We start from the raw sequence: 22313 nt of genomic DNA, 5'->3' as shown, positions 1-22313 counted from the left end.
AGGGGATAGCTACTTTACTCCACAAGTAAACTGAAGGAGAATAGATTTGGATTAGATCTAAGGAAGAAATTCTTCCCTCTGAGGGTGGTGAGGCACTGGCACAGGTTGCCCAGAGAAGTTGTGGCTGCCCCATCCCTGGAAGTGTCCAAGGCCAGGTTGGATGAGGCTTTGGGCAACCTGGTGTAGTGGAAGGTGTCCCTGCCCATGGCAGGGGGGTTGGAACTAGATCATCTTTGAGGTCCCTTCCAACCCAAACCATTCTGTGATTCTCACACTACACATCTGATCTGCATGTTCACGTGTGTCTGCCAAGGTTGGAGCTGACCTTGCTCCGACATCAGGTGATGGATCAGTGCTTATCTTCAGTGGGTGCTGTAGAGCCATCATCTCCCCTCCTTTCAAACCAGATGTGGTTAGAAGGTGTTTTTGTTCAAAATCTTGAATATTTACTAACAGTGTTGGTATTTCTGCTGACTTGCAGAAAACGGCATCCCTGGATTCAGCTGTTTTGGCACAACCCTTCTGGCTTTAAAAGTGCGTTCTCTGTTTCGCCCGATGCAGTGAGAAATCCACTTCTCGATTTGTTAAGCGCTCCTAAACCCAATTTTGCCAAGGAAAAGGTTAATGATTCATTAAAATGATTGTTGTTTCCATGTTCTTACAGCTTTAAAACATACAGACTAATATAAGTAGGGGCAAAAGGAAGAAATAACTGAAGTAATAACTGGATGCTCCATCCCTGGAGACGTTCAAGGCCAGGTTGGACGAGGCCCTGAGCAACCTGATCTAGTTGGAGATATCCCTGTTCCTTGCAGGGGGGTTGGACTAGATGACCTTTGAAGGTCCCTTCCAGCCCTAACCATTCTATGATTCTAAGTAGGAGGCATTGCCTTTCCAAGACCAATGAAGGGATGAAATGCCTGCTCGGTTCCGCCCTGGAACTCAAAACTCTGACACTGTCTAAACACTTCTGACTTCAGACCTTCTCATAGGTGTCGCTTCTGTAAATATTTACAAATTTCAGGCTGGGGCTTGGGCCGTACTGACTCGAAAGGTTTTCAGGAGGTGCTTGATGCCACAATTGAATTGAGAAGATCTACCTTTCCAACGTAAATGCTGATGTGTGGATCAATCTTTGGACTTTTTATTCTTTTTAAATCAGTATTTTGTGAATCTTGACTGAAGTAGTGAGATGCCTAATTGATACATTTCACTTTTTTTCCTCATTTTCTCGGCTGTATGAAGAGCATTTACGGGGCATGTTAATCATTCACCTGAAGACCGCTTGCACAACGAAGTGGAAACTTCACTTGGCCAAGTGGCTTTGGCTTTTCCCATGGGAAATACTTCTCAAACTTGACTGATCCTTCACTCTCCATACCTAATTATGTGGGAGAGCGTGTGCATGCGACTGTATCCATATGAAGATACATTTCCCATCATAAATTTTACTCGAGTAACATCTGCTTTTTAAAAATCACGTTTCTTCCGAACAGAATTAAAAATAATGTCTCTCAAAAGTAGTTTCGCTGTTTGAAACAGGTTCAAAGTTACCTTTGCGAATAGTTTTCAGGTTTAAAGTTCCCTTTGCCAATAGTTTAATTGGCAAATTAATTTAATTAATCCAATTTAAAATGGATCCATGTTTGAGGGTTCAACTGAATGAAAGTTTCGTCATTTAATCTCTGACTTAACTTCTTAATAGAAAAATCATAAAGTGCAGCAACATGTCAAAACCAGGAAAAATACCGTTATCATTTGAGCTCAACACAAAATTTTGTATATAGTAAGGATGTGTGTAAGAGAGATGAAAGCCTGTGTCACACCAATTGACATTTTAATTCACTGTCCATATATTCTTGCATAGTCTACTGTGCTTTAGCCACTACAGCAAAAGTAATTTCCTTCGAATTTTTTGCTTAGACCCATCTGGTTTTGCTGGTTTTGCTTGATTTCCCAGTGCCGCTGACAAGTCGCTGTGTCAATGCAGGCAGTGATGTTGAAGTAGGGTGCTGCTGATCTCGGTGGAAGGGGCTGGAAGGGCAAGAAAGGAGACAAAACTCTGCTGCTTGCACAGTAACTTGCTAAGAATGAACAATGCTGAGAAAGGAAACGCAGGAAAAACGCCAGGGTGGCTCAGTGGGTTTCTGTTAGTGCCTCCATCAGTGACTCACCTTTGGAAAATCACTTGATTTTTTGATCCTCTGATGAGCAAGTGCAACAGGATGATGATGGTAGGGCTGCACTGGATATAAATATCCTCAATTTTATTCCTAGGTTTGCCCCTTGCTACTTGATGCAATCTTTGAAGTTCTCCTTTTCTTGAAATTTTGCTTTCCTTGAAATTTTGCTTTTCTTGAAATCCTGCTTTTCTTCATGCTACTCTTTCCATTCCTTCTGTTCAGATTGCTAAATAATTTGGATCAGGGTGGTGGTTTGCCATGAGTTCGTTAAAGCCTTGGCTCTGTCGGCCGGAAAGCGTGCCAGGATGCTGAAGTGAACCCAGCTGTCAGAAAACCTAAATTTTCGTTCTGTTCTAAATACAAAAATCATGAAGCTTTTTGTTGAAGTCTGATATTTATTTCATTTTGGAATTATTAAGATCTTCTGTTTCCATAACAAATAAGCTTCCTGTGATCTCCGGCGAGTGCTGGTGGAAAATAGCCTCGTTTGGGGGGCTGGTGGGTCTGTGTGTGTGTGCATCACATCGGATTTATCTGTGTGTCATAGAATCACAGAATGGTTTGGGTTGGAAGGGACCTCAAAGATCACCCAGTTCCAACCCCCCTGCCATGGGCAGGGACACCCTCCACTACACCAGGTTGCCCAAAGCCTCATCCAACCTGGCCTTGAACACTTCCAGGGATGGGGCATCTACAGCTTCTCTGGGCAACCTGTGCCAGTGCCTCAGCACCCTCTGAGTGAAAAATTTCTTGCTTATATCCAGTCCAAATCTGCCCTCTTCCAGTTTAAAGCCATTGCCCCTTGTTCTATCACTACACACATCGGATTTATGACATCGGATTTATTCGTGCATCACATCCAGCTCAGTCACCAGCCCAAAGGGCATCCAAGGTCTGCAGCCAGGAGTGTTCCTAATTTTAAAAATACTGTGGAGCACTGGGTTTTGTCTGGATTTTTGAAAATAATCTAAACTACCCGACCACCAGAATACATGACTAGAAAGCATAAACTAATAGACGTTGGTTTGAAAACATGGAGTTGTGAAATGCATCTCTAGGAACCCATTCCCTGTCTCTTGGCTCACGCCGCGTTCCTGCAGGCAAGGAAACGAAGAACCGGACTCGTTTCCGCGCCGAGCGGCTTTCGGAGCCACCTGAGTCATTTGTGGATCAGGAATTAACACGTTTGGGCCGTGGCAAGGAGCGAAATGTAATCTTGAAAGAATTCTGACGTGTTTCTTCCCTCAGATAATCAAGCTGAAGGCGGAAGCCCGTCTGGACCTGCTGAAGCAGATCGGCGTGTCCGTGGATACGTGGCTCAAAAGCGCGATGAACCAAGTGATGGAAGAACTGGAGAACGAGCGCTGGGCCAGTCTGCCTTCGGTGGCCAACAACGGCTCCTCACACCTGGTACGGTTTCAGACACGTAAACCTCACCTCATCTCCACGTGGCTCTTTCCTAGTAGCAACTCTGAACTTCATATCGAATATAAAACAAAATAACACATGATAATATTTGATTTTTTGGTTAATATTATATTATATGGTATGATATATAGATAATATTTGGCTAGTGAATTTCCAGTTCACTAACTGGAAAAATCTTGTAGCTTTCTGTGGCCAAATTTCATGCAAAAAAAGCCAAACAAACAAAAAAAAAGACATTTCTGGGTTCTGTTGCCGAGTTCACTTCAGATTGATTTTTCTGACCTTGGATGAGTGCCATAATATTTCTTTGCCATCTCCTGAAAAGAAAAACGTCTGCGTGTTTCCTTGAAGTTTCATTAATAGTTTACGATGTTATCGGAGATACTTGGATGAAAGGCTTTGTTCTTCCAAATGTTTGGAAAACTGTAAACTCCACATCATCTCTTCGAGTCGTTTATGGCGAGATGGCGGTGAAAGTCATCAGCCTGTTTTCCAAATGGGTTTGGATATTTGAGATGAAAATTTAATTCATGAAAAATCAGTGTAAGGCATTCCTGTGAGCAGGGTGAGATGTTTCCCTCAAACTTGCCGTGGATTTAGATGTTACCACTATTCACCTGCAGGTTACTGCCCTGGTATTTGAGATGCATTAAATATTTGGCATTTTCTGTAGGAATAACTAGTTTCACTTAAAGCAGTAAAGAAGTGCAAGTGGAACAGACCACGAACCGGATCACTGCTGCTTTTCATCCACAGAGCTGGTAACTTCTTAAACTGTTAAATTCAGTTGCATGAGTGTGGCCTGCTGTGTCCGAAGTCACACTAACTCTTTTGGGAATTTCATCCAATATACCCAAAATTGAACTAAAAAGTGACTTTGGTTAGCGGAGGATTAGTAATGATATTTTATTTTTATTCAGTTGTACGTTTAGCTTGGAAGGAAGCACATTTTTATGTAATTCAGGAAAGAATAAAAAGCAAAACTCTCATTTTCCTCTCTTTTTACCCCCTAAAGAATGATATGTTTCAAAATAGTGATGGCTGAATTGAACAGCTGCCTGGACCAAGAAACCCTGTTCAGAAAAGAGGAATTGCTAAAAGAGCTCATAATACTTTTTTTTTTTAAATTCATTTATGTGATGCTGAGCTGTCACCTTTGGCAGTAAAACTAACCAATCTGTTGCTCTTCACCAGCAACCAACTGAAATAAAACTCCTGAAGGTTTGGTCAGTTTGCCTCAAAACAAATTTTAAATTTTCTCTGCGTGTTTATATATTTAATATTTAACAAAATTCAGAGACTTTGATAAAGTCTCAGTTTGTGTGTGGATATTTTCCTAACTGTAGTCTTCATCCACTATTAAAATTGCTTAATTCACACTTCCCTTTTAATCTTAAATGCTTCGGACAGCCAGAATATATCTTCTGTAGAACAAAACTTTCAGGGCGAATGGGGATGTGGTTTTTCATGGCATTGCAAGTGATTTGGAGAACAGCTTGCTTTCACTGACCGCCCTAAGAGAAACCAAACCTCCATTTCAGCCAGTATGTGGTGTCTACACGCAAAAAAAGTCCTGCTCGTTCCCATGTTTCTTCATGCTTTTCTGCTTCTTTATTGTTTTCTTGGAAACGGTGGCAAACCTGTAGAGGGAAAGGTTTTTTTTGGATGTAGAGATGTTTTCTTCTATGTCAACTTGAGTTCAAAGAAGTGAGCGAGCACTGGATGGAGTCTCAGCAAATCCTGATACTCCTGAATCTGCTCTTTGCTTTCTTCGGGGTGTGGGGATGTTTCTCCTACACACAGAGCTCGGACACGGTGACAGCGATTTGCAGTGCTTTGTTGGCGTGGTTAGTAGTGTGATTGGAGAGTAAAGTTGGAGTATGCTGATCCAAGCTTCAGCCTTCCCAAATCCCAGAGGAGATCTTGTGCTGAGTTTCATTTCAGATCCTTTTCAGCCAGGATAGATGAAGATCATAGAATCACAGAATGGTTTGGGTTTGAAGGGACCTCAAAGATCATCTAGTTCCAACCCCCCTGCCATGGGCAGGGACACCTTCCACTACACCAGGTTGCCCAAAGCCTCATCCAGCCTGGCCTGGAACACTTCCAGGGATGGGGCAGCCACAGCTTCTCTGGGCAACCTGTGCCAGTGCCTCACCACCCTCAGAGGGAAGAATTTCTTCCTTAGATCCCATCGAAATCTCCCCTCTTCCAGTTTAAAGCCATTGCCCCGTGTCCTGTCACTACACATCCTTGTCCAAAGCCCCTCTCCAGCTTTCCTGGAGCCCCTTTAGGTACTGGAAGGTGCTGGAAGGTCTCCCTGGAACCTTCTCTCCAGGCTGAACAGCCCCAACTCTCTCAGCCTGTCTCCAGAGCAGAGGTGCTCCAGCCCTTGGATCATCTCCATGGCCTCCTCTGGACCTGCTCCAGCAGCTCCATGTCCTTCTTGTGTTGGGGACCCCAGAGCTGAAGGCAGCACTGCAGGGGGGTCTCAGGAGAGCAGAGCAGAGGGGCAGAATCCCCTCCCTCGCCCTGCTGCCCACACTGTGTTACATTACACAGCTGTTTAACAGTGTTTTTTCCCTTTCTTCTTGTACTCCACCTCCTTTAACTTCCCGTTGTGCCTGTTGGATTGTGCCCAATACCTTGTTCTCTGTCTCATCAGACATGCCAACAGTTGGCCCTGGAGCCAAACCCCGTGCTAGCCCCTGGCGAGCTAACAGATGCCACAGCGTGGGAGGTCAAACTCTGAATCTTATTTTCCCCTTTGACACTTACGCACGCTCCCGTGTGAAAAAAAGATGCTGTTGATCTTGGCGGGCCGGGTGAGGACAACCCATAGATGGAATTCTTAGAACTGTTACCGAGATGACGCTGCTTGCAATTATTAGAAGAATTACTGCAGCATAGAACAAGCAGCACTTGCACTTCATCCTTGATGGGTGGGCAGTGTTTAGTGCTCAGAAGCCATCTATGTGCCGTCCTTATGTCACGCACTGCTTCGCGTTGTGTTGGTATTTGTCAGAGCACGGAGTGACAGGACACGGGGCGATGGCTTTAAACTGAAAGAGGGGAGATTTCGATGGGATCTAAGGAAGAAATTCTTCCCTCTGAGGGTGCTGAGGCACTGGCACAGGTTGCCCAGAGAAGCTGTGGCTGCCCCATCCCTGGCAGTGTTCAAGGCCAGGTTGGATGGGGCTTTGGGCACCCTGGTGTAGTGGAGGGTGTCCCTGCCCATGGCAGGGGGGTTGGAACTGGGTGATCTTTGAGGTCCCTTCCAACCCAAACCATTCTGTGATTCTGTGATACCAGCAACTGATGTGAAACAAATTACACTTTCAGACCCCAAACAGAATCCCAGAATCCATGTATTGCAAACTGCCTCTGACCGGTCGATACCTTCATGTGCTCCAGCAGACCGTTCCGTTACTCAACCAACAAGAAATTTCAACCTTTTTGAGCTCCTACAGTTGCTGCATCCAAATCAGACTGGAGGTGGTTTGATACAAACATGTTCTGTGGCTCTGCGTTTCTGAGGATAGATAAAAAAGGGCTTTTGGTGTGTTTTTTTGCTATCAAATCTCTTTTTCTGTAGGATACACAACAGAACAAGATACATGTTTGCATTAGGTTTGTTTCATGTGTATGATCAAGTTATCTTATCGCTTCCTTACCTGCCTTTCTTCTTATATCTCCTCAGTATAATTGTGTCCCACGTATTTATTCTTCACTTTCGCTGCCTTTCGGTGCCAAACTCCGTACAAAGATGAGTTCATGAAACAAATTACCAACTTTTCCGTGTCATTAATGCTCTTTTCCCTCCGCGTGCCTCCTTTGCAGATGATTCTGCTCAAGGAGTGCAAGCAGCCCACACAGTGAAAATTAAAATGTATTTTTCCTCCTCGTGTTAGAAAACCAGGACCAGATGTTTTACGGACGAGGCTTTCTAGACATGATGCACTAATTTCCATGATGTTTCGTACGGCTGTCAGCTGGACGTCAGCTTTGGCTGCTGGGACATAGACCAGGCTCTGAAAAGGCAGTTAGAAACTGGGGGGGGAAGCCTTAAATTTGCCTTAATTTATAGTTAATTGGTAACATATCAAAGAATTGGCGAGGTAGGACAGTGATTATTATTTTTTTTGTTACTGCAACACCCATGAACGCGGTGGATGCAAACTGCACGTGAATGAAAATGAGTGGGAGGAAGAAAATCAGATGAATGACAAGGATTCATTCTACAAGTTGTAATTTAAAAATTAATCTGAGTCAAAAAATCATGAAGCTTTGTGCTTTTCTACACCAGGTCTAGAAGAGCAAAGAGAGACAGAGACAGCTGGTTTGGGGACTCTGCACGGTGCCTTTTTGGGCTTGACCTAATTTTTTGGTGATTTATCAGCCGTTCAGTTTTCGTGAGGAATACCAAATTCAGTCCCAAATTAAAAGGAATCAATAAAGGGAAGATGGCAACTGCATCACAGTGTTGCCTTTGATTCGAAGGACTTGCCTATTTTCACATGAGATAAAGTGTTTATTCAAAATTTAGTCCAGGCACAAGGCCAAAGCACAGCTCGTGTCAGTGCTGCCCAAAGGACATTTATAGAAACTTGTATTTTTCCAGTGTATTGACTTCAGTTTTTATTTAAACTTTTATAGGTAGTTTTTAATCATTGTTCTTCCTCTAAGGATTTATTTTTGGTTTTTTATAAACTGCAGCAAATCTATTGTGCAGAATCCACCAGCTGGAAGGTTGATATTTTTTAAAAATTGTTTTTCAAGTTTAAGTATTTCCACTGCAGTTTCATTTTATAACTCGTGGTCACAGGTACATTAATCTTTTAATAGCATAAATTCTCAGTAAGTGACTCTTTTTTTCCATTAAACTGTTTCCTGTGCCCCTGAAATAGCATCTCCAAAGTACATTAGTCACTCTTTCACAGCTTCTCTAAAAACAGCCAACTGTCCAGCAGTGGAGTTGGAGCTTCCAAAATCTTCTGCAGTTGTTTTTAAAGTCCACGGGCCTGTGCTTGAAGGGAGAAATACAACTGAGTTGTATTATTACAGCAGAGATGTGATCTGGTGACAGCTCTTCCTCTTTCTCTTCCCTGTATTTGCTTTGTTTGGTGACTGCCCTCCTGCTGTTATTTGGGAATTGTATGTTGGATATTATTTAGTCACTGAGTTTTTTGTCCAGTTTCAATAACAGTAAGTGGTAAAAAACCACATTGAAGAGTATTGATCAATTCATTTTTCTTGTTATTTCTTCACTTACTTTTACCTGATGGTATAATGCTAAATTTAACTTGTTTTAACAGATTAATGCTGATGCAGAAAAGGAAGAAGGTGAAGAGTTTGAAGACAGCATGGATGTTTTCGATGACAGTAGTTCTAGTCCTTCTGGTACTCTAAGAAATTATCCTCTCACCTGCAAAGTTGTTTATTCCTATAAGGTTTGTGATTTTTTTTTTATTTTGATTAGAAAAATGAATTATGCAACAAACATATAGATATAACTGTTCTGTGGGAGTTTGAGGTGGAATGTCAGCATTTGGCTCAATAATGGTGCACATTAAATACATCTAGTTGAGAGAAACTGCAGCCATATAATACCCATCCCATGTGAAACACATTTATAGAATCATGGAATGGTTTGGATTGGAAGGGACCTCAAAGATCATCCAGTTCCAACCCCCCTGCCATGGGCAGGGACACCTTCCACTACACCAGGTTGCCCAAAGCCTCATCCAACCTGGCCAATTTAGGCTACAGTTCAGCAGAGTGAAATCCACGCATGAATTGGAGCATGGAGAGATGTCCCTGTCTTGCTTCAAGGAGACCATTTGTGTGCCTGCCATTAGGAGATGTTCCAGTTTCCGTGGCTGAGTCGGTGTGGCTATACTGGAAATGCCTTCTCAGTGTAAGGGCGTGCTGGCGTGCTGCACGACCAAGCTTTTCTTTCTGCTGCAATAGTGAAACCCCCGTTCATGAGTTAAAGCTCTGCTGACAACCTGCATTCGTGTTCTTTACTCCTGCTGGCACTGCTGGGTCACTGGTAAATCCCACCGCTGCGGCAGCCGAAGCCGGTGGCAGCCGTAGTCTTGGAGTATTGGAGTAATGAGGGTTTCAAAAGTAAATAGGGTTCGACCTGCTGGCTGGCATTCAAGGGGCTTCCATCTGTCCTCTTGGGTGAAAAAGGGTCTTGTGAATGTCAAGAAGTGTACAGAATTACCCTTATTAATATATTTTAAATCATGCTACATCATAAAGTTTTCGATTTTTTAAAAAACATACGTTTTAATAAAAGTCTGGATGAGAATATTCTTTACACTGCCTGTCCCGTGCACCTGAAAACACTTTTTCTTTTCTAATCTTCCTGTTAAACACGTCAGGCTTCTCAGCCAGATGAATTGACCATAGAGGAACACGAGGTATTGGAGGTTATTGAAGATGGAGATATGGAAGACTGGGTAAAGGTACCAATTTTTTCTTTTCTCTATTAATTTTAGAAATAGAATCATAGAATCATAGAATCACAGAATGGGTTGGGTTGGAAGGGACCTCAAAGATCATCCAGTTCCAACCCCCCTGCCATGGGCAGGGACACCTTCCACTACACCAGGTTGCTCAAAGCCTCATCCAACCTGGCCTTGAACACTTCCAGGGATGGGGCAGCCACAGCTTCTCTGGGCAACCTGTGCCAGTGCCTCACCACCCTCAATGTAAAGAATTTCTTTCTTACATCTAACCTAAATCTCCCCTCTTTCCATTTAAATCCATTGCCCCTTGTCCTATCACTACACACCCTTGTAAAAAGGAGACTTGGGACTTGGGATGGGAGAAAGTATTTGGATTCTTTTCAGACCAGCATGCAAAAAACAGAGCATCTTTTCTGTCATTTGCTTCCAGGCACGGAATAAAGCGGGACAAGTGGGTTATGTGCCGGAGAAGTACCTGCAGTTCCCGACATCCAGCAGTCTGCTGAGTATGCTGCAGTCCCTCGCGGCGCTGGATAGTCGATCACACACCTCAAATAACTCCACCGAGGCTGATTTAGTCTCAGGCAGCCTGAATGGAGACTCCAGTGGTAAATACCAATTAAAAATAAAATTAAAAAAAATAATTAAGCTTGTTCTCGAAAGCATTCTGCGTTATCGACTTGGGATGTTGTCCATGAGAGTTTCTCATATTTGACCTCTCTCTGAGTACACCTGTTCTCAGTAATTATCTGTCTTGTATCAAATCTGTGTAATTTACCTGGCTATCTCATAGAATTGAGATTAACATTAACTAAAATTAAGGAAATCTAAAATAATTTGACTCAGCAATTATTGAATCATAGAATGATTTAGATTGGAAAAGGCCTTTAAGATCATCGAGTCCAACTGTAAAAGTAGATATAGGACTTTTTTTTTTTAAGCTCATGCCAATTGCCCCTTTTTTCCTTCCTCTTCCATTCTTCAGTCTGTTTTGTAAAAGCACTTTATGATTACGAGGGCCAGACAGACGATGAGCTGTCCTTCCCGGAAGGAGCGATCATCCGCATCTTGAACAAGGAAAATCAGGATGACGACGGCTTTTGGGAAGGAGAATTCAACGGACGCGTTGGGGTGTTCCCATCAGTATTAGTTGAAGAGCTCACGGCCTCCGAAAATGGAGAGACTCAGTGGATTGGAGATGTTCAGGTGTGTGAAGAGTTGAGGTGCCTGCTTGCTCGTTCGGGTGGTTTTGCAAGGCTGCAAAGATCTGCTGCTTCATTAGGAAAAAAGAAAAAAAAAAAAATCTGAACCAATTCAAGAAAATAAAACCCCTGAGTTCTGACCTTTTACTTCCTTCCCCAACCTCATAATTATCTACTGATGAGTTTTGGCAAATGTAACAGATCGGTGAATAAAGGCAGGTATTTGGGCAGAAAGGAAATGAACCAAAAGAGAAAATTCCTGTAATTAATTTATGGCATAGGCTGAGACATCAAACAGAACCTGGCAAAAAGAGAATCACAGGCTCTCTCAGCCCTAATTTAATGTTTTCAAACTTAAATCTGTTCTGCATCCTCTCAATTTTTGAATACTGCCGAATATTGTATTACAGTAATTTTTGCTAAAATGTCCTCGTTTCAGTATAGTTCTGTAATCCTTCTGTCATATCAGAAAGTCAGACACATTCTCATGTGTAATTATGGGGCTAGAAACTGGACTCCCATGTTCCCTACAAAGTAATTTCTCCAATATTTAATCTCTGATTTGGGAAGACGATGACAATGTAACGTTGAAATGATGTACGTGCCGTTGAGTTGGGATGAAACTCGGGATCTTAACGCTTTTGTGGGAGTGCACGTGGGGAGACACGCTTGGCCAAATGACTTTTTTCAAATAACCTTCAAAAAGTCTGTCTAAATTACCTGGGAGAGGATGAAAATTTCTGCTGGGTGGCAACTTATGATTTAAAAAAAATACAATCACTGCTGGATATCGTGGCTTTCCTTCCCAAACGTACCTGACGGCACCTTTGACAGTTTTTCTCCAGATGCAAGTTCCTGGCATATTGATGTGTCGGAGAACTTACTACATAAAAACTGTTGGGGAGTAAGGCTTTCTGCAGCCCCTCTCTCTTTTTAACGCAGGTATCCCCCACTCCGAAGCCTAACAATGCCCTTCCACCGCTGCCGCTCTATGACCAGCCTCCCAGCAGTCCCTTCCACAGTCCGGATAAAAGAGGTTCTCAGTACTTCCCCAGATCACCGTCAGCCAACGGTAAGAAATTCTGTGATAGTAACAGAAATATTTCAGCTAAATCACACAGAATCCCAAAATGTCAGGGATTGGAAGGGACCTCAAAGGATCATCTAGTCCAATCCCCCTGCCGCAGCAGGACCACCTAGATCAGATCCCACCAGAACGTGTCCAGGCGGGTTTGGAACATCTCCAGAGAAGGAGACTCCACAACCTCTCTGGGCAGCCTGTCCCAGTGTTCTGTTCCCCTTACTGGGAAGAAGTTCTTCCTCATGTTTAAGCGGAACCTCCGATGTTCCAGCTTAGATCCATTTCCCCTTGTCCTGTCATTGGATGCCACTGAGAAGAGCCTGGCTCCATCCTCATGCCAGTCGCCCTTTCCATAGTTGTAAACATTCCTGAGGTCCCCCTCAGTCTCCTCTTCTCCAAGCTAAGGAGACCCAGCTTAATGCTTAATTTAGGTTATTCACATCTCAGAGGTGGGGGAAGCTTTTTTTTGCAACCTGCAGTTAATTCAGCACCGCTGAGTGGCTGTTTGTGGTGGGATGTTCCTTGCTTTTTCAGAAAACAGCTTCAGTGCAGAGTCCCCTGGGTTCTCACAGCCTCCGCGAATTCCTCCCGATACGTCGTACGGCAAACTGCGACCCGTAAGTTAAAACCAAATCCTGTTCTTTTTATTAAGGCTACAGAGTTGTAAGGCCACGTGTGGGTAAATCGGGATGGGTGCATCCCAGCGCCCGATGGCCGGGCTCTCCGTGCTCGGCACATCCCGTTGCTGTGTATAAAAACGTGGTGTCTCGGGTGAGTGCTGCGAGGAAAGGTCTGTTCCCTCCCCTTCGATAACACCATAGATGTGTCAAAAAGCTACAGAACAGGAGAGCTGTTGGAGCTATTGGAGCTGCTGGAGCGGGGCCAGAGGAGGCCACGGAGATGATGCGAGGGCTGGAGCACCTCTGCTCTGGAGACAGGCTGAGAGAGTTGGGGCTGTTCAGCCTGGAGAAGAGAAGGCTCCGGGGAGACCTTCCAGCACCTTCCAGTACCTAAAGGGGCTACAAGAAAGCTGGAGAGGGGCTTTGGACAAGAGTGTGTAGTGACAGGACATGGGGCAATGGCTTTAAACTGGAAGAGGGGAGATTTTGATGGGATCTAAGGAAGAAATTGTTCCCTCTGAGGGTGGTGAGGCACTGGCACAGGTTGCCCAGAGAAGCTGTGGCTGCCCCATCCCTGGCAGTGTTCAAGGCCAGGTTGGTTGGGGCTTTGGGCAACCTGGTGTAGTGGAAGGTGTCCCTGCCCATGGCAGGGGGGTTGGAACTGGATGATCTTTGAGGTCCCTTCCAACCCAAACCATTCCATGATTCTATAAGCGAACACCAGAACAAAACAAAGCTGTGCTTGTTTAAACAGTAAGTGGTCGTGTTTGAAGAGGACCTTGAGTGTTACCCATCCCTTATCCTTCACCTGACCTGCCCTTCTGTATCTGCCTTCATGGGTGTAACACCTGCATGTCACTGGGTGAGGCACAGGAATCAGGAAATCTGACCTGGGAGGGAATTACGTCCAAGATGATAGTAAAATAGATGGTAGTCGATAAACTTACGCCGCCTTTCCAGGCACTGGGAGGTTGTTTCTGTTCTTGCCACACGTAATAAACAGAGGGAAAAAAGAGGTGGTGAATAAATGCCAGAACGGTTTCATTACATGATTTACACAATTGCTTCTTCTCCAGTGTGGAAGAAGCAAACTTCTTGCCAGCACTTTGACGTAATATGGAGCCCGTGGGACTTGATTGCATTTAGGATCAAATTTATTTCCAAACCCCTTGATTTGAGGGTTTTGGATTAAAAATTCTTACAGATGAGGTCTATATATTTTGTGATGTCTTTGCTGCCTAGAAAGAGACATTTTGCCGGGAAAGGAAAGGAATTTAATCACTTAGAACTTCCAAAATCCATCTCCTAGGATTAACTTTGAAATCAAGTTTTGATGGTTTCAAAGTCCTAAACCAAATGTGTAACACTGGTGTTTTCCTGGCGTTCTCAGTGAATAAGGTTGCAAAAAAAAAGAGCATTTTTGGATATTCACAAAATATATTCTGAATATTGCAATAGTGGGTGAGGGAGCCTTATTCACTGACACCTGCCAGACACAGTACTGCGGCGTGAAGTGTTTCAGTATGAACGGAGTTGTACGTTGTCCTGTTCCCTTGTGAAAGGACACGGATTCAGCTTTTCCATTTGGTAGATTGATATTTGCTTCATGAGTTTCTTACAACTGACTGTCTTCTCGAGATACTACTGCAGCGTCATGTCGTAATTAAAAGGATTTCTCTTAGCATTGCATTTTAAAGCTGCCTGGTTTGAAAATATTGTGAAGCTGGTTCTGGTGTTGCTCCACAATTCGTGTTTTCCATGGCAAGACACTCTGATGGGATAGAAACCCCGCGTGAAATGCTGTCAGGGCTTAAGGTAACCTCTATCAGGAGCCATAATAACTTTATTGATGTGGCAGTGTAAAAAAGTAGCATCAGATTTCAGATGTGTATTGTTCAGGTCAGCAACCCAGTACCTAAACAGGCTACAGGAAAGCTGGAGAGGGGCTTTGGACAAGGGCATGTAGTGACAGGACACGGGGCGATGGCTTTAAACTGGAAGAGGGGAGATTTCGATGGGATCTAAGGAAGAAATTCTTCCCTCTGAGGGTGGTGAGGCACTGGCACAGGGTGCCCAGAGAAGCTGTGGCTGCCCCATCCCTGGCAGTGTTCAAGGCCAGGTTGGATGGGGCTTTGGGCAACCTGGTGTAGTGGAAGGTGTCCCTGCTCGTGGCAGGGGGGTTGGAACTGGATGATCTTTGAGGTCCCTTCCAACCCAAACCATTCTGTGATTCTAAATACGAGTAAGCTGCTTAGATGCAACGAGGCATTCTTGGAGTTTCCAGTCCACCTAAATTCCAGGCAAGGGCGTCGTCAGATTTCGTCATTTGGTGTAAAGTCCAAAGCCCGTCCCAGGTCTGTGTACCGGGTTATCCATGGGCACAGGCAGAACAGATAGGTTACTTTCCTTGGTGTGTTTACCCTGTCGTGATTGCTGGTCTTACTGGAGAAAAGCCACCTGCAAGTGGGGACAGTTTCTAATGCAGAGCCTGAATTGGAGACTGCTGGACCCAAATTCAGCTGGTTACTCACTGTGATCCTGTGATCTTCATATACAATCTGTATACTTGCATCATCTTGAGGTATAAACTGAAAGTTGGTGGTTTAGTTTGCAGAAGTTGTGAAATGTTGACCGTTTTCTGATGGTCATGGGCTGGTTCTGTCCGTTTCAGGTGCGAGCAGCTCCACCGCCCCCTACGCAGCATCACCGCCGGACGACAGAGAAGATAGAGGACGTGGAAATTACTCTGGTGTGACGGTTGGACTAGCTCAGTAGTAGTGCTACAATCAAGACCAACCACGTGGTATTTGGTCAATCTCGTTTTTAGGCACCTTTGCATGATGAAGACTTTGAATAGAGCAAGAGATAGGGAGGATTTGATGTGGCAGCGACGTGGTGGATTCCTTCCCGCAGTCATGACTATTTCGTGCCTTTTTTTTTGTTTGTTTGTTTGGGTTTTTTTGATTTACAGACATCATTCTTCCTCTCTTAGCACAAACCACGACGGGCCAAACAGCGAGCAGAGGATTGCCTCGGAGCAGGGGTCTCTCTTGGCTGAAGATGGTCAATTTTTACGTGGAGGCTGAGGAAAGAGCCTCACTTAGTCACAGCATCCTTCGATCACGTGCATTAGTACAGTATATTACTGTTGCCATGGGAACGGGTTAAAGATTATCAATTCTTCAAGTAGCATTACTCGTCTGATTAATCAGATCTCGTGGAATGAAAAAGGGAACTGCAAAAGAAGCGTTAAGGAGAGGCTGGCTCCTCTTTAATCCCCTTGCAGAAAGGAAGAAACGGGAAAATAATCTTACAGATAAGGAAAAGCGCTGCGGATCATATGGCGTTAATGACCTGAATGCACACCTCGTCGATAATTAGCAGTGAAACGGAACTAAATGTTCTCTGTGTTAATATTTATGCAGTACCTTTAGTACTAGAGTATCTGAGATGGAGGTGCTGAATTAGTAGCAACATCTTCTTCCATAGCATAAACCGACTGGTAGAAGAGTTAAGTGAGATTTTTGTCTAGATCTGGAAATTGAGCTTCTTTTTTTTTTTTTTTCTTAGCAGATTTTCGGGGATTTTGGTTTTCGGGGTTTTTTTTTTTTAAAAATATTTGGGTCACTCTTACCCCAGTTATTGCCGTGTACTTTATTATCCGACGTTAGCAGTATATCTTTGTCATCCAAACATCTGGCTAGAGTTAGAAGTTGCATTTTGAGTATTTACGTGCATTATTTAGTTCTTTGCCTTGGATGGTCCTGGAGCGTTTTCCCCGGCGAAGCCCGTGAAGCCGCCAAAGCCGGAGCGCCGGGAAGAGCTCCGGTTTCCCTTCGCGGCCAAGACTCCGGTCTCAAATTACTCTTGGGCAACAAATGGAGAGTAAAAGAAATTTCAAAACTAATTTTCAATCGGAGACCTATTGACAAGGAAGCTTTTTTTTCCGTCGGTGGTGTTGGAAAGAAAAGGGCAGAGGATATTCGGAGGTTTAATATGGAGAGAAAGGGTCAGAGGAAAGGGAAAAACTGGATGAAAAGAGGTTTTTCTTTGTGTACTCACTAAATTATTTTCAGTAATCTCCATCCAATCAAAGCTTCAGTTAAAAGGCATCACAAGGTTGGGTTTGTTGAGCTGTTATATGGGTTCTGTTGAATGCGCTCTTCTGTCTTTGTTTTTTTTTTTTTTCTAAGCCAGTAAATTTTCTACCTTTAATTTACTAACAAGGGCTAGTTTTTGAGGCTGCATTTACAAAAAAAAAAAAAAAATAGAAATAAAATCATCTAGCAAGGTTTTACCATAAACTTTGCACATACTTGTCAATCCCAACCCAAGCTGGGTCTCTGAGACATTCGTATTTGCCAATCTCCTTTCCCAGTGGAGATTTGCCAATCTCCTTTCCCAGTAGAGATTTGCCAATCTCCTTTCCCAGTGGAGATTTGCCAATCTCCTTTCCCAGTGGGATCTTTAACCAAGAGTGGGGCTGTTGGAAGAAAACAATTCGTGGATCAGTTATGAAATCAGTGACTGTCCAATGAAGTCTTTTCCATATTTTTCATTCTTTTGCACCTCTCGTCCTGTTGATCTGTTTGAGGTCTTTTTATGTGTTTATCAAACTTATTCTTAAGTTTAAAAAAAAAAAAAAAAATTTAAAAAAGATTTAACTGTTTGCAAAAATTTTGAAAGCTTCACAACGCAGAAGAAAAGCAAGTGTTGCCATAACGTTCACGTTCAATTTCTTTGGCCAGTTTTTCTGTGTCCTTCATACCTGACTTTCAAAATTCAGAAAGTGTTATTTAAAGTCTCTTTTAGTTGTATTTTAAAATATTTCTGTAAGAGCTGCTAATTTTATTTAAAAAAAAAAAAGGAAAAAAAAAAAAAAAAGAAGAAAAGTTGTAAAAATCTGCCTCCTTTTTAACTATGATTTCTTCATACAGGGCATGTATTCGACGTATCATCGTGTACAGCGTCAGTACACTGAAAGCATCGCTGCGAGTGCTTTCTTTATATTGGCTGTAAAAAGTTTGTATTTATTATGTATAAAAAGTTGAATAATAAAAAAGTGGAACTAAATCCGTGGCATGACCTTGGTAAGGGGCACCACCACGCCGGGGGCGGCACGGCGGTGGAAGATTTGGGCGTAGATCTGTGGCTGAGGGAGGGAGAACCTGGTGTTTTGGGGTGAAAATGTTGATTTTCCTCGGTGTCGTTTTCATGGTTTAGGCTTTGACACAGAAATTTGAATCTTCTGCTCAGGAAAACACTTTGGCACAAAACTTTGAATATCGTTTTAAGGTGGTGTTTGTGTGAGGGGCAAACTTGTGCCAAAAACAAAGAGCGAGAAACAGAGCTCCAGTTATCAAAATAGTTGCTCCACACCCTTTCTGCAATTAGGATAATTAGGATAATTGCATAAAGAAAGAGAGGGAGAGGGATTGGTAATAACTCTTCAGTGTGATTGTCCTTAAATAGGCTTGATTTGCCTAATTGTGCGCGGAGGAATTCCACTGCATCCCAAACCCGCGTTAGGATCCCTTTACGCTCCAGTTTCCCTGTTCTGTTCGGACCCTCCCGTGACCAGCTCCTTGCTCAGCTCCTTCCAGTTCCCCAAAAGTTCCCTTTCTTTCTGCGTTCGGTGCCGAGCGATCCGGCAGCTCCGCCTGCTCCTTTCTTTCCCATTTTTTGCTTTCAGCTGTTTGGAGTCGGGACCAGTTCACCCTGTTTGGAGACTGCAGCGGGACTCCAGCGCCAGCGGCCGTCGGGCACTGCCGCGGCGTCGGGTTGGATCTTGAATCCTTCGTTCCCACTGTTCCCACACAACTGTGACACAGCCTTTCATCTGCCCCTCTGCTCTGCTCTCCTGAGACCCCACCTGGAATACTGTGTTCAGCTCTGGGGTCCCCAGCACAAGAAGGACATGGAGCTGCTGGAGCAGGTCCAGAGGAGGCCACGGAGATGATGCGAGGGCTGGAGCACCTCTGCTATGGAGACAGGCTGGGAGAGTTGGGGCTGTTCAGCCTGGAGAAGAGAAGGCTCTGGGGTGATCTTATTGCAGCCTTCCAGTACCTAAAGGGGGCCTACAGGAAAGATGGAGAGGGACATTTTACAAGGGCGTGTAGTGATAGGACAAGGGGCAATGGATTTAAACTGAAAGAGGGGAGATTTCGATGGGATCTGAGGAAGAAATTCTTCCCTCTGAGGGTGCTGAGGCACTGGCACAGGTTGCCCAGAGAAGCTGTGGCTGCCCAATCCCTGGAAGTGTTCAAGGCCAGGTTGGTTGGGGCTTTGGGCAACCTGGTGTAGTGGAAGGTGTCCCTGCCCATGGCAGGGGGGTTGGAACTCGATGATCTTGAAGGTCCCTTCCAACCCAAACCATTCTATGATTCTATGATCATTTTTCCCCTGAGCTCCCGCAGCCTCTTCCTCTGAGAAATCCCATCTTCCCATGCTTTTTGTGCAGATTCACTGCGCTTCTCCAAAAATTCGTGTCCTGCCTTGCTGCTTTGACCGCTTTGTCCTTTTCTTTCAGCTTCTTGCTCGTTGCATCTCTCCTTTTCTTGCTGCATCGCACACAACCCCCTTTGCTTGGGATGCTCTTCACTGTCAGCATCACTTACAGATGCCGTTAATCCCCAAATCCACCAATGATGCCACTTTCCATTTCTTTCCATTTTTTAACTTTTTTCCTTAAAAGCTGTGCCGTGGCAAAACCACCCCAGCAGGTAATGCCCGTGCAGCAGGTGTGCTGTGATTGCATCACGCTTGCCATTCACCTGAGCGTAACTTATTTCCATGAAAATCTCTTCACCCCGATGCCGTTCGCCTGTGGGTGGGAGACCGAAGGCAGCGGCCGTTTAGAGGCCAAAAAAAAAAAGGCTCCATGGTTATATGTTCTGCTTGGGATGTTTGGAGAAGCAGTAGGGGGAATTTGCCCAGCACCAAGGTTGAAACGTTGGTCTCTGGGAGAATCGGCAGCAGGAGCGTCGCTCCCTCGGAGCCGGGGTTTCCTCTGATGGCTCTGGTTCCCAGATTTTCGAAGAAAATAATGAGACTGAGACGTGACAGAAGTGTTGGGGGTGAACGATGCAATGTGCCTTCCTACAGACTGATTGGGCCGGGTCTCTGCTCTGCTCTCCTGAGACCCCCCTGCAGTGCTGCCTTCAGCTCTGGGGTCCCCAACGCAAGAAGGACATGGAGCTGCTGGAGCGGGGCCAGAGGAGGCCACGGAGATGATGCGAGGGCTGGAGCACCTCTGCTCTGGAGACAGGCTGGGAGAGTTGGGGCTGTTCAGCCTGGAGAAGGGAAGGCTCCGGGGAGACCTTCCAGCACCTTCCAGTGCCTAAAGGGGCTACAGGAAAGCTGGAGAGGGGCTTTGGACAAGGGTGTGTAGTGACAGGACACAGGGCAATGGCTTTAAACTGGAAGAGGGGAGATTTCGATGGGATCTAAGGAAGAAATTCTTCCCTCTGAGGGTGGTGAGGCACTGGCACAGGTTGCCCAGAGAAGCTGTGGCTGCCCCATCCCTGGCAGTGTTCCAGGCCAGGCTGCATGAGGCTTTGAGCAACCTGGTGTAGTGGAAGATGTCCCTGCCCATGGCAGGGGGGTTGGAACTGGATGATCTTCGAGGTCCCGTCCAACCCAAGCCTCTCCATGATTCTTTTTGTTTGTTTCATGGAAGTATTAAAAGAAACAGGCATGTGAGTGAGTTCTCTTTCCCATAGAGCACAAGTATCTCTCACTGTTAACGGTAACTAAAAAGGAGAACAAAATCCCCACTCTTTTCTGCAGACGAAGGATCTTTTGCTTCTCTGTGTGTAACGTAGAGGACTGGCTACTTTGCAACCTGCATTTATTTTTTTTTCCTGCTTGTTCTTCCAGCACGGTCCCTATAATTAATAACCTGCAAATCTCAGCACGGCAGAGGCAGGAGGAGTGGAAAATCTGCCTTCCTCAGCCTTCCCTTCAACCGAGCCTCCCAGGAAGCTTGGGAGGGAGGATGCTGCTGCTGTGGAAAGGGTCCTGTCTCCCCACGTTTTCCCTGTTTGCAGATCTGCTGCCCTACATAAAAACGATGGGATGGAGCATCCTGTCCCCTTCTCTCTGGCATCTGGCCGGCTCTCTTCAGGAGGTCAGCTCGGGGGTATGGAGAGCTCGGATCAAGGCACAGGAGGAGGTTGGAGAGAGCGAGGGATAAAAGGAAAGAAAACTTAACTGAAGTCAGGGATGCAGCAAATGAGCCAAGAAAAAAAAAAAAATGCGACTAGGAAAACGCTGACGTGCTTACTGTACCAAGTAGTTTCCTACTCCGGGCGCTGCCCGGGGGGATTGAGGATCACAGATCCGGTGGAAGGATCTCTGTAGCAAGTCAGGCTCTGCATTGCAGGTCACTCCATCCAGAAAATAAAAGCACTGCAGTGATACCGGGGACGGACCGGAGGAGGTCAGGAATCTGTGGTTAGTGGGATGCGGGGAATGCCCGCCCTCCCGTTGGCAGCACGGGAAGGGGGATGCCAACGGGTGTGCTCAGGCAGGAGTGCAGCCACTCACCAGCTCACCACGGCGGCGTTTGTGCGCGGAGTCCGGACGCAGCCACGGTACGGCTCCGCTTTTCCTACGCGGGCTGAAGGAAAACTGCCGGAGCAGGTCGCCAGGCTGTCCTTTGGCGTGCTGGAATGTGCTCTGCATCCCAAGGGAACACTCAGCCCTCCCCTTCCCCCCTCCCCTCCCCCCCAAAAAAATACACCCTGGAATTATTTTTATCCGTAGCAGACCACAATTTCGTTTCTGCCACGTACAGCAGGCCCTGCGGGGGATAAAATGGAGATGGCCCAGTGAAAAAAAGTTTCTCCAATTATTAAAACTGTTTCCTGTTTCAGCCGTCATGGAGTTTTCTGGCTGAGTGTGTGGTGCTGCTTCCTTTGAAAGCTGACGAGATGGTCACCTGGAATAGGATCACAGGCTGGCTGAAGTTGGAAGCGACCTCCAGAGGTCATCTGGCCCAGGACCGTGCCTAGATGACTTTGGAATATATCCAAGGACGGAGACTCCACCACCTCCCTGGACAACCTGTGCCAGTGCTTGGTCACCCTCACAGTGAACAAGTGTTTCCTGATGTTCAGAGGGACCCTCCTGTGTTTCGGTTCGTGTCCGTGGCCTCAGGTCCTGGCACTGGGCACTGCTGGGAAGAGCCTGGCTCCGTCCTCTTGGTGCTCTCCCTGCAGGTATTTACATACATTGTTGAGATCCTCCTGAGCCTTCTCTTTTCCAGGCTGGAAACGTCTTTGTGTGTGCTCCCTGCAAAAAAGAGCTTTTAAATCAGCCCG

The 22313-nt window shown here is 45.2% G+C and overlaps 1 protein-coding gene across 2 annotated transcripts in view; it reads left to right on the top strand.

Annotated features, from left to right (window-relative positions):
• The window catches only part of FCHSD2 (FCH and double SH3 domains 2), a 204058-nt gene extending 188118 nt beyond the window's left edge, over positions 1-15940 (top strand). For both annotated transcript variants that reach the window (XM_086615149.1, XM_086615141.1), the window contains 8 exons: positions 3432-3593; positions 8927-9061; positions 10001-10084; positions 10518-10695; positions 11073-11293; positions 12232-12361; positions 12905-12987; positions 15662-15940. In XM_086615149.1, the coding sequence (XP_086471275.1) occupies positions 3432-3593; positions 8927-9061; positions 10001-10084; positions 10518-10695; positions 11073-11293; positions 12232-12361; positions 12905-12987; positions 15662-15745 (1077 nt within the window). In that variant the 3' untranslated portion in view covers positions 15746-15940. The remainder of the gene's footprint in view (positions 1-3431; positions 3594-8926; positions 9062-10000; positions 10085-10517; positions 10696-11072; positions 11294-12231; positions 12362-12904; positions 12988-15661) is intronic.
• Positions 15941-22313: the final 6373 nt, after the last annotated feature.

The sequence above is a fragment of the Tauraco erythrolophus genome, chromosome 1 (assembly GCF_009769465.1).
Source record: "Tauraco erythrolophus isolate bTauEry1 chromosome 1, bTauEry1.pri, whole genome shotgun sequence".
Lineage (NCBI taxonomy): Eukaryota > Metazoa > Chordata > Aves > Musophagiformes > Musophagidae > Tauraco > Tauraco erythrolophus.
Note: the sequence above shows the minus strand (reverse complement) of the source record. Positions and strands in the feature narration are given on the sequence as shown.